At 39.3% G+C, this 11,289-nt stretch overlaps 1 protein-coding gene across 1 annotated transcript in view; it reads left to right on the top strand.

Annotated features, from left to right (window-relative positions):
- LOC118336921 (brain-enriched guanylate kinase-associated protein) overlaps positions 1-11,289 on the top strand; it is a 44,848-nt gene that overhangs the window by 13,249 nt on the left and 20,310 nt on the right. Inside the window, exons 2-4 of the mRNA XM_035673686.1 lie at positions 5,499-5,568; positions 7,784-7,945; positions 10,418-10,484. Of these exons, the coding sequence (XP_035529579.1) occupies positions 5,499-5,568; positions 7,784-7,945; positions 10,418-10,484 (299 nt within the window). The remainder of the gene's footprint in view (positions 1-5,498; positions 5,569-7,783; positions 7,946-10,417; positions 10,485-11,289) is intronic.

Below are 11,289 nucleotides of genomic sequence, written 5' to 3'. Positions count from 1 at the left end.
ATGTTCACTTGCTGCCTGATATACCCCACCCACTGAAAGTAGCCATGATAATGAAATAATCAGTGTTATTCACTTCACCTGTCAGTGCTCATACTGTTATGTCTGATCGGTGTATATCATAAATTGCTACCAAAATAATGTGTAAAATTGACAGTTAAACCTGTTGTTTAGCCTCTGTCAGGAACGACCAGTCAGATCCAGTGTCTTATGTTGTGCTGTGCCAGATGGTGGTGCAGTCAATGCAAAGATATATTGCACTTGCCAGTGTAATAGAGGAGGTTTAAATTGGACTAGGAGGAGCTGTGAGTTACCAGTACTACACTGTAATAAGTATGGTTTGGCAGCAGTTACATATGGGGCTGAAATTGACTCCCAGTTTAAAGTGCAGAACGTCTCTTAAAGGTTTTCCAGCGTTTAATGCAGTGTATTGCCATGTGAAGCTTTTCCACTGACTAAAATGTTTTTATGTCACTCAGCTTAGACACTCCATGACTGAATAAACTAATCAGAGGTTTGTTTTATGGGTAAATTAACTCCTACCATTCCTAAAGCTTTGAAGGAGACAAACAACAGTCAGGTGCCCACATGAACATTGTATTGCATTACATTGCTGTAATCGTTCCTTTATGATTATACAGGATATTCTAAGATCCCTTCCTAATGCACATTGTAAGTGATGGAGGACAAAATCGCTGAGTCCTCGATCTGTGTAAAAATGTATTCAAAGCTGTGCTGCAGTTGAGTTAATATGAGGCTTCCACGTTCTGAATTAGTCAAATCAAGTAGGTATCTCTCAAAATTAAAGCCTTTTCAGTATGAAATTCACTCTTCACTTATTCAGTAGATGACTTGAAAAAGAGAAGAACGTATCCACCAGCCCTGAACTGCAAAACACACACACACCACAGCGTGATGTGAAAAAAGATCCCCTGTGGTGCTTCCTGCTGTGGCCCCCCGATGTGATCTTATCTGATCAGGAATAGTGTGAAATATGGCTACAAATTGTCAAAATTGATTGAATGCTCGCTGTTTCTTCTGAACCTTGTTACACAAAACGAACACACGCTATTATTCACACGAATAAAACTTTATCGCTATGACTGACGAGCTGTTTAAAAGGCCATGGATACATGAAGGAGCTGGAGGGAGTTTGATGAGTCACGGCCCAGCAGGGGAAACTATTCATTATCGGTTAATTTATCCCCAGGAGCTTTTTGTTTGGGAAAACAGCATTATGGTTGCAAATCCCAAAGAGAATTCAGATATATTTGCTGTCGGGCCTTGAACTGTGTTTGATAAATTACCTGCAAGAACATGGTTGGGTTTGATACGTATATCTGTTACTGTACATCAAGTTCCTGATTTATACTCTGATCACAAATTAATCACTGCAAAAATTATCAATGACATCTTTAGCTGATTTGATTCAACCTCTCTGGTGGTCAGGTAAAACTAATTCTTCAGGCATTTATTGCAAGGAGTTAGAGCTCTTACTAGTTTCAAGGCCAGCAAGTTCCTCCATTTTACCCACTTAAGGTTGAGTCTCTTTTGATATGTAGATAGAAACTAAAGAAGAGATAAACAGTGTGCGGATGGCTCCTCAGTTGCAGTTCTTGTCTTCAGGCAGCAAACTGTGTTGACTAGTCATCATCATTGCTCTGGTGACTTAATCCACAGAGCTGTTTTTCTGGCCGCTGGTAGTGGAGCATGATCAGGAGACTGTTGTATTTCTGGAGTCTTGCATCAGAAGAAATAACACAACACATGGCTCTCAAGTAGAGCCCCAACCACTGTGGTAGTTAATACCAAGGGAAAAACAATAAAATTGTAAAATGATGTGGCTAATTATCAACATTTCTGCTCATGTTTCGTCTCTTTTGGCTTTCAGGCTGTTTGAGTTGTATCCTTTTGAGTTATTCCGCAGTTTAAATGCATCAGAAGGAATACGTCTGGTTTATTACAACTTATTATTATTGTTGTTTTGGCCATTACTGAGTTAATTGCTAAGGTCTGTGAATGCAGCAGCAGTGCTAGAGATAAGTCAAACGAGGCAAGAAACATGGTCAGTCAGACAATCAAAAAATCTGCAAAGTTAGCCAGGCATATTTGAAAGACAAAACAAAACAATACAATTATTATGTGCCGTCAGCTTTGTAGGTGTCCTGAGCAACGAATATTAGGAATATTACCAACATTTTCAGTGGGCTTACTTTCAGTTTTACCTAGAAATAATGTGGTGAGACATTGCCTATGCAATACGTTCGACTTTGACTCTTGTTTCCTTTCGACCTTGATCACAATCTTTTCTTCCTCTTAAAGTGCACGTTTTTGTGTGTTACTAAACCTTATTGAAAAAGAAAACCAGATATAACGACCATTTTGATGTGAAAATTTCATGTCAAAATGCTGTTAAAAATGTATTGGTGAACTTTACATGTGCTGGTAGACAGATTTTGCTACCATAGGTCACAGCTAACCTAGCCGTTTCCTCGTCTTTTCAGTGTTTATGCTAAGCTAAGCTAACTGGCTGCTGGCTGTAGCCGTATGAGAGAGTGGTATAGATCAACTCACTAGCAAATAAGCATATTTCCTGAAATGTCAAACTATTTCTTTAACAAAATTTGAAATTTTTTAAACGTTTTTTTTTTTTTGCCTAAGACATGAGCACATTCACTGTAGTATGAAAACATGGTGGCAGGTCAGAAAACTGTCATACTGACCTTTTTTTATTTTAAAGACACTGAGAAACTACCTTTTTGGAGGACTTGTTAAAAGTGGTTTAGAAAGTTTTGCTTAACTGTTAACTTGTTTACTTATCGTCTGACCTCTGGTTTCTCTCTTTCCCCATCTGACTTCTCTGCATCAATGTCACCGTGCCTCAGCACAGCAATTTCTTTGTTTACTACATTGTCATATTAAGCAATATAAATTACGGCCAAAACAACAAAAAATAACACCTTCTAAGCTGCAACATGAAGGTTTAGTGTTTACAGTAGATGAGGTGCTTGTGTCTCTGTGAGCTGCTCGCTTAAATAGCAGGGATGGCAATGCGGCCATTAAAGTTTAATATCCTCATTTGGTCACTGTGAATAGTATATCTGGCAGGCAGTGGTTTTACCTCGCTCACCTCCCGTGGCTCATTACAAGTAAATCAACCTGCCGGCACCAGAAGGGCTCCCCTTTGTAGATCCGAGATGGATGCTGGCTAGTTGTGACCTTTAGTAGGTTTTACATTAAGGTTTTTTTTTTTTCTAATTTAAACTGGAGTCACTTGCTGTTCGAGTCATTTTCATGAAGGAGAGAAACTATACTGGCAGAGCGGGGGGTGAAAACTGTCTGCCTGAAGTAGGTTATAGTCTACAACAACCATTTGCTGTACTCCCTGTAGTCTGCATTGTCTGATCATTATGACAAGTTGTAACACGTGGTGAAAGTTTGTCAGGTAACAGGGTTTACTTGTGTTTCCGTCTGCACTATAGACTCCTCTTAATACTTGTGAGAGAACGCTGTAGAGAGGAAAGTGTTCTTGATTTACATATATTTTGCTGTTCTGAGTTTCTTTGGCAGTGCAGAAACAGCAGTAAGCCTATCAAGATGTTCTCTGAGGACTTAGATTTGTTTCTTCATGTGGATAGTGTTTACCTTACCAAACAACACCTGAGGCACCAAGATCTGCTGTTTATCCCCCTGGGGGAGGTGTTATGATACAGTAAGGGTACAGTATTTCATATGCACTGCAGGGAGCTGTGTGTTTATGTTTGTGCATGTAAGGATGGATTCTATACAACCCCACTTCTTTACTAATTCAGCAACTATTTCTCTCTCTCTCTCTCTCTCTCTCTCTCTCTCTCTGTGACTTGCAGATAAGAAAAGGGCTATAGCAACGGTGTTTCCAGAAACTGCCATTGTTTTCTGAGCCAGTGTTGAAGGGAGATTAAAAATAATAAGTAGTGGTGCCATTAGAAATGGCGGCATGCGACAAAACATTCATTCCAGTTTGTTGTTGAACTGCTACCCTGCCACTCTGCAGGGACTGATAAAAGTTATGCTGCTGGCAACCCCTGTCTCTATTTATGCATTTATGCTTACTTGGCTCTTAAGGACAAGACATAGTGGTTTTTAAAAGGTAAATATACAGACTTATTGAAATGTTTGCACACCAGTTACTGTATATAGAGAGGCAAAGTCTGTCCCCTTTCGGTCTCCTTCGTGGGACCCTCTTATATGGTAGTCAACAGCGAGAGACAAGTAACATTTTTGATCTTTCACTATATTGTGATATGCGGAACTTACGCAAGTTTTGGGTGTGTAATTACGTATTTTCACAGTCTTACACCCGGTCCACACTGCCTGCATCTTCAGTGCATGGCAGAACATCTCGCTTTGTATTTTGTCGCTCATGTTAACAGATTAGGCAGCCGCACGGATCATTTGGGCAGTGCAACGCTTCACTAGACAGTTGAAGAATTTTTTGGTTGCAACATTGTGTCACCACTTGACTTTTAACTGTTTCCAGCTGATTCATTTAAAAAACGAAAATCCCATAAAAATGTTTCAAATATACACATGATGGCTACATACACGATAGAATGCTAAAAGATTTGAGGCTAAAGCTAAGCTAAAGCTAAGTTAAGAAGTTAACATTCTCACTAGCTGATGAGACATGGAGACAACATTGCAGTTTGACAGACCATGCTCGGGGGAAGGCTTTGGGAAGAAGTTGTCTGTTTTTCTCTTAATAAATCTTGTCATTTTCAGGAGCAAATTTGACATTTTTGATTTATAACATCACGTTGATAGCTAATGGACACTGATATCAACAAGACTAATCAAATGCAGCTGGATTAAGAAAGATGTACAACTATAAAGGTTTATTCCGACATTTTATGCTCACTAGTGGCAGGTTATTAAGTTCTTATGGAGCAGGAGACATGAGTTCAAGCCCCAGGACCTCAGATCAATGACGAAGGATGGAAATGGAAACACATGCGCATTCATCATAACACTGATTTATTGAGGAATAACCTCTGTGGTCAGCTGGTCAATAACTCACTATCCCATAGGGTCCTGCAGTTTGTGGTAGCTGCTTTCAATTGTTCACAACAAGAGAGAGAAGTAAATAATGAAAAATGTGTCTCAGGTGTTAGAAATACTAATGTGTTTTTTCTTTAACAGTGTACCTAGTGATGGTTGTATTTTAGAAAATCAATTGTGCTTATATTTTGCATTATAAGAAAAATATAAAAGATCTGTGTGCACTGGTATTTCAATGGCAAGTGTGAAGTTCAGCTGGAGGTACAATAATTCCAAGTATTGCATACTATTTAAGTTTGTTTACTGAACTTATCTAATTGATCCCCCAGCTCTGCTTCGTCATACCAAACTGGCTCATTTTCTGAATGCACACAAAATCTCTGTTTTTCTCTGGAGTCAACAGAACTAAATGTGCTGCTAAATTTGTGGGACTTCAAAGCTGTTTTTCTCTGCTCTCTTGCCAGGGTCATCACAGATAGCCAACTCCTATCTGCCTCCCCAGGCAAGACTTAGAGCTTTGACTGTTGGTTTGTGGTTAGAGTTCAAACTTGGCTTCAACATTCAGCCGACCAGCAGCAGCAGCAGCAGCAGTGGCAACAACTATACACACATGAGAGCCGAGGCACAGAAAAAAATATGAAAAAGATATATATTGGCAAAACTGCCCTTAAAACACAGAGAAATGGTTGCAAACACCCGAAAAGAAGGTAAGATGAGTCAGTCTGGGGAGCGCTTTAAACTCTAAACATCAGCCTCATTATTGGGAAATCCATTTCATTCATTTTGACTAATGGAAATGGATTCTCATTGGGAGGTCATGACCATTAAAAAGCCATTAAAAACATAATGCGGCATCTATCCATTCCCAACATTCATCTTCATATCACTTGTCATGTATCAGCTGACATCTACATCCACGTTAATGCTAACAACTGTCTTTTACATCTGGATACAGACAAAAAAAGCCTAATACCCTAAAAAAAATAACCAATGGCTGTGAGCTCAGACTTAATTAAACTGGCATTACATAGTGATAAGAGCCCAGAGCAATTTTCACATAGCTCTCTGGCTCCTTGCCATGGGATTTTACAACATCACTTGCAGCTGTTAGACAGCAGAGAGGTTGTAAAGATTTTGTTTTGTTGTAACGCCAGGCGAGCGGAGTGGGCTGAACGTGCAAGTCTCAGCATATTGGATACACTCTTCAATGACTCATATACTTGTCTATCTGCCTGTCTGTCCAGTGAATAGCTCAACAGTTTGGGAAATACACTTATTACTACTACTACTGATTTAGATGAGAAGACTGGAATCACTCAGATGTATGTACACTCAGTACAGAGCTATAGAGGCAGGATTTTGTGACATCTAGCGATGAAGTTGCAGCTTGCAACTAACTGGACACCGCTCGCCTTCCTCTGTCTACTCTGTAGAAACATGGCAACAAAAACATTTTTTTCAGGTATTTATACACTGCTGAAACATTAGATTCAGTTTCTGTCAATAGATCCTCCCAAATGTTACACACTGGACCTTTAACAAACTGGTTAAACAGATTATGAAAGTGGTATCAATCACTGCAGTCATCAAATACCGTATTTCAAGTTGTTCATATGTTCCTTTAAGAATTTTGTGCATATAGGTGATGTTTCCGCGAAAGGCCAGACGTTTATCTACATCTACATTTTACTGACTTCTTCACTGCTTGATGAAGGGTTAATTAGTGGAGATCTTCAACCAAGTGTCCTGACATTAATAGCTGTCCATTGCCCCACCCACCTATTGACACAACACAGTCTATAAGTCTTACTGGGGCCGTCACAGTGGACACCATTTTCTCCTCCTTTACTGCCAGCTTCCTAATTGAGGCTCTGGGCCGAGGTGAACTTGGAGGTGCACTCACTGCGCCTGCTGGTTGGCAGTGCTGAGCCATCGAACCTCTCCGTGAGCCAAGTATCCATCAGTCTGGCAAAATGCTAAATCCCCCAGAGCGCACACTGCCCCTACTCTCCCATCTCTAGCCTTTCATTACCACATCCATTCCCTCAGTCAGTGTGTGTGTTTTCATCCCCCACACTCAAACCTGCATCAAATGCAACAGCTGAAATATTGCTCCCTGTCTGCTATGTTGTTGCTGTTGATGGTGGAGGTGTTGAAACGGTGCTATTCTGGCCTCTCTCTCACTCCCTGTCATGCTCTTTCTTTGCTCTTTCTGTCTCTTTCACTTTCTTTTAAAGCTTACTCACACACAAAGCTGTGGTCCATTCTATATGTTCAGCTCTTCTTCTATGAATCACCCATGGTCTTTGTCTGAGGGCAAAAATCCTTTACCATTCTTTCAGAGATTCGATAGGGGGGATGTGTAATGGAATTCACCATTACACCGATGGGAGCTCCTTTCCCAGCTCTGCTTCCTCCCTGTGAATGGGAAATGATTAGTATTCCTCCTCCATCCATCTCCTCCTCCCCATCGGCCTCACTGCCTTCCCCCTGCCTGGGACCTCTCTCAATCCAAACTGAATTACAGTCCAGCTACACTTCATCCCTTTCCCTCCCTCTCACACAAACACATATACACTTTACTTTTTACTCTATTGCCTTCTCTCTCTGTCTCTGTTTCCTCTCCCTCTCTGTGTTGTCTCTTGGTTCTTCAAATCTGACAAACTTCCACAGAAATGAAAGTGCATCAGTGTTGTGACTGTGTCTCCTCGAATCCTGTTCTCTAAAACTGTCTCTGCTGCCTGTTCAGCTCTTTCCATGACCACAAGGACGACCTCCGTAAGCGCCTGTCGTACACCACCCACAAACTAGAGATGGTGGAGACGGAGTTCGATTCCACTCGGCAGTACCTTGAGACTGAGCTGCGCAGGGCCCAGGAGGAACTGGAGAAATTTACAGATAAGCTACGCAGGTGTGTGTGCACATGTGCATGACTCTGTGGGCATATGTGCCTTTTTTGTATGCATGAACTGTTAAATCCCCACCAGGAATACACCCACCAAAGTCGTGCTGTGACGTCAAGGAATTTTGGAATAGAGGATAGATAAAGAGTGTTTTTACATGCTTAAAAACCATGACAGTGTTACTCATTGATAATATTTAACTGTCAATTAACCACATCTAACGACAAGTGTATAGCTGTTCCTTGTGTTGTGTGACTATGTTCCACTTCCACATAAAACTCATTTATATAGGAATGGATGTTATTTGGACGGTTTTGAAATAGTCCTTTATGTAGGATGAAAAAATATCACATTTAGTGTCTTTCACAGCTTTTGACAGCATAATGTTTTGGGTATTTTTAAGCAAACAGGCCTTTTTTTCTAGGCCAATATTCCTTGTGATTGCACATCTCCTTCTATGAATGCTGACATTCAGTGCAAGAAGTAGTGTGCCCTGTAGTGCATCATGCAGGAGACCAGAGTTTATGCCCTGTTACAGACCTGAAATGATCTCTTCCTGACCAAGTGTTTTAGTTGCATAACATTAATCATCTACCATACTTAATTTGTACAATTGCAAACTTCCCCCAACCTTTACTTATTACAGTTTCTATGTAGAAATACTCTAAAAAGGGAGAATATGATAAAAAAACATAATTGAAGTTACTTCCTTCCAGTATTGATGTTCTTGTCAGGCAGTAAGATTACAGGTTTTTTTATTCAATTACCTAATTGGCTATTTCTGTTTCTTCAAGCACCAATTGACCTTATTACCATGATCCACTGATTGGATAATCTAATGAATTAATCTAATGATTGTTACATATACCTTATGAAGGTCATTAAGACCAAAACTTAAAATGAATAATCATCAAATAACAAATGAGAGAGATGGAGTATGGGTAAGGTATTTCTGCTACTCTCCTGGCAAAAACGCATGCAGGCATTTGTTTGTTTACTTACCACCCATCAACAAGCTGTGTTATTATTGAAAACTAATGCATTAGTCTCCCCTGAGCGCATCATTTTCACTGCATGTGATGAAGTGAATCATCCCATTTACATCATGGCCTTTTGCCAGCATGTATTCATTCATACTTTTGGGCAACATGCTCTACAACAACATTGTTTTGGTACTACATTTGACATCTTTGGAATACATCTTAATGTATTTCATCAACACGTAAAAGAAGCTGTTGTCTAGCAACATATAGATGAGTGGCCTTCAGTTTTAATTTAGCAGCATGATCATAATCTCAGAGCAATGAGCTTATCTGCAAATAGAGCAAATGTCCTGGTCAGACAGACCAGAGTGGCCATTGTATAAATACATGTGATTGATAATTTGAATAATATGCTGTTTAAATAAACTTAAAACTATTCCTTGAAACTTGTCTCTGGCCACACTCTTGAAAATTTGGGATGCAGACAGTCCGGCCGCCTGTTGGGCATTTGTGTGCCGAGTATTTCAGGCTCTGCACAAATTTCAGATATTTTTGCAATGATTGACAGAACCAAATCTTAACCCTCTCTTCCTAGTTTTAACCAACTTAGTGATTGGTAGAGCTTGTTGAAGACAGCAAGCACTGCCTGACTCCGCTCGTAAATAAGTATAACAGCAATATGTTGCTCATAACGACCAGTTTTATTTGTTCTTCATCAATCAGTAAACCACTCTCTTCCAGTGCCACTGTACCTGCTCAAATCTCTTTCAGGTCTTTGTTTTATGATTTCTCTTTTTGTCTCCACTGCCCACGCTCTCCATATCTGTCTTGTTAATGGAGCCATAAACGCTGGTTAATCAACACTCTCTTTTAGGCCCGAGAGTGAATGTGAAAATGTGGTGCTGAACCGAGAGGTGACAGGATAAAACACCAGGAAAAAGTTAACATATAGAGAGTTGAGGTCCTGTTCCATTATGCTCACTAATGCACTGGAAGGTTTACCAAAGAGCAAGAGTGACGAGAGGCAATGAGGAGAAACTTATGAAGAAATACAACACAACACAAAAGGAAGAAAGGGAATTGAAATAGAAAAATAAAGAAACATACAGCTGTGTGGGTCTGCTTAAGCATGTTTACTGATTTCCTATCATAAAATATTTATAGATTTAAAGTTTTTATGATCACATACTATTTTTTTTCTTAGAATCTCCTGCTGTGGTGCTTAAACACATCATCAGTCCTTTTTACTGTGTTTTGGCTTAGCAGATTTTTATCCTGAGTGATCTTCAAATCTGAGTAAGAACTTAAAATATCCTGCAAATCCCCTCCAAGATTCTCCATCAGTGCCCTGATCTTGTAATTTATTTATTTCCCTGTCTAAATGTATGTGGAGATTAGTGGTGCTTATTTAGCTGTATGAACAGTAAAACACTGTTTAGTCATCATATGTTGTGATTTGCATTTTTAACAGGACATAATTGTTTTCTGTCCTTTTAGGATCCAGAGTAGCTATGCAGCTCTTCAGAGGATCAACCAGGATTTGGAGGACAAGATGCACAGGACGGTAAGAGGCTCCTCCCGAGGTGTTTGCAGTTTCAGCCTCACGTTGCTGAAACATTTCAGTTTCAAATAAAAATCTGTTGTGCAATTTCAACCAAGATTATATGTTGTTTTTAAAAAATTTGGTGCAAGAAAACATTTGAGGTTTATCAAACTTGACTGTGGTGAAAGAGATATTTTTCTCTAAAAAGAGCTACAACAAACAGCTTGACTGATGATCAAACTCCAAAACCTTGATATTACCAGATGTTTCTTTTTAAATCCAGCAACCTTTACCTGACACATCTACTTTCTCAGAACACATTTGTGCATTTCAACACTTTTATACCCCCAAAACTTACATGGCAAAGTAGAAGTTAGGGTGCAGGCTTAAAGGGTGATATTTGTTAAATTTTGCATTAACTGAAACCACTTATTGCCATTTGTCTTGTGCTGTAAGAAAAGTATTTCAATCACAGTAAACTTCAGAGTTTATTGAGGTTTTTTTTTTTGGTCTATTTGGTTTATTATTATTATTTTAAAACAACATGATACTGTTATTACATTGTCATACTGGTGTTTCCGTAAGGAAATAATCATAAAAACTATGCCATCTTGCCAACTTTATTCATATATACTTATTTTATTTTAGGGCATTTGTTAACCTATGATTCGGTTTGATTCAACCCAGTACTGAAAACCAATTTTCAAAATGAAATGTTAAAAAAAAAATGTTATACCCACACTTCTACGTCCAGTACATTTCAGAGGAACACATTGTACTTTTACTTCATTACATTAGTTGTAGTTACTTTGCAGTTTAAGATTTT

Source organism: Morone saxatilis, unplaced genomic scaffold (assembly GCF_004916995.1).
Source record: "Morone saxatilis isolate NCDOM2014 unplaced genomic scaffold, NCSU_SB_2.0 Contig3, whole genome shotgun sequence".
In the NCBI taxonomy this organism is placed as follows: Eukaryota; Metazoa; Chordata; class Actinopteri; family Moronidae; genus Morone; species Morone saxatilis.
This window is presented reverse-complemented; position numbering and strand designations above follow the sequence as displayed.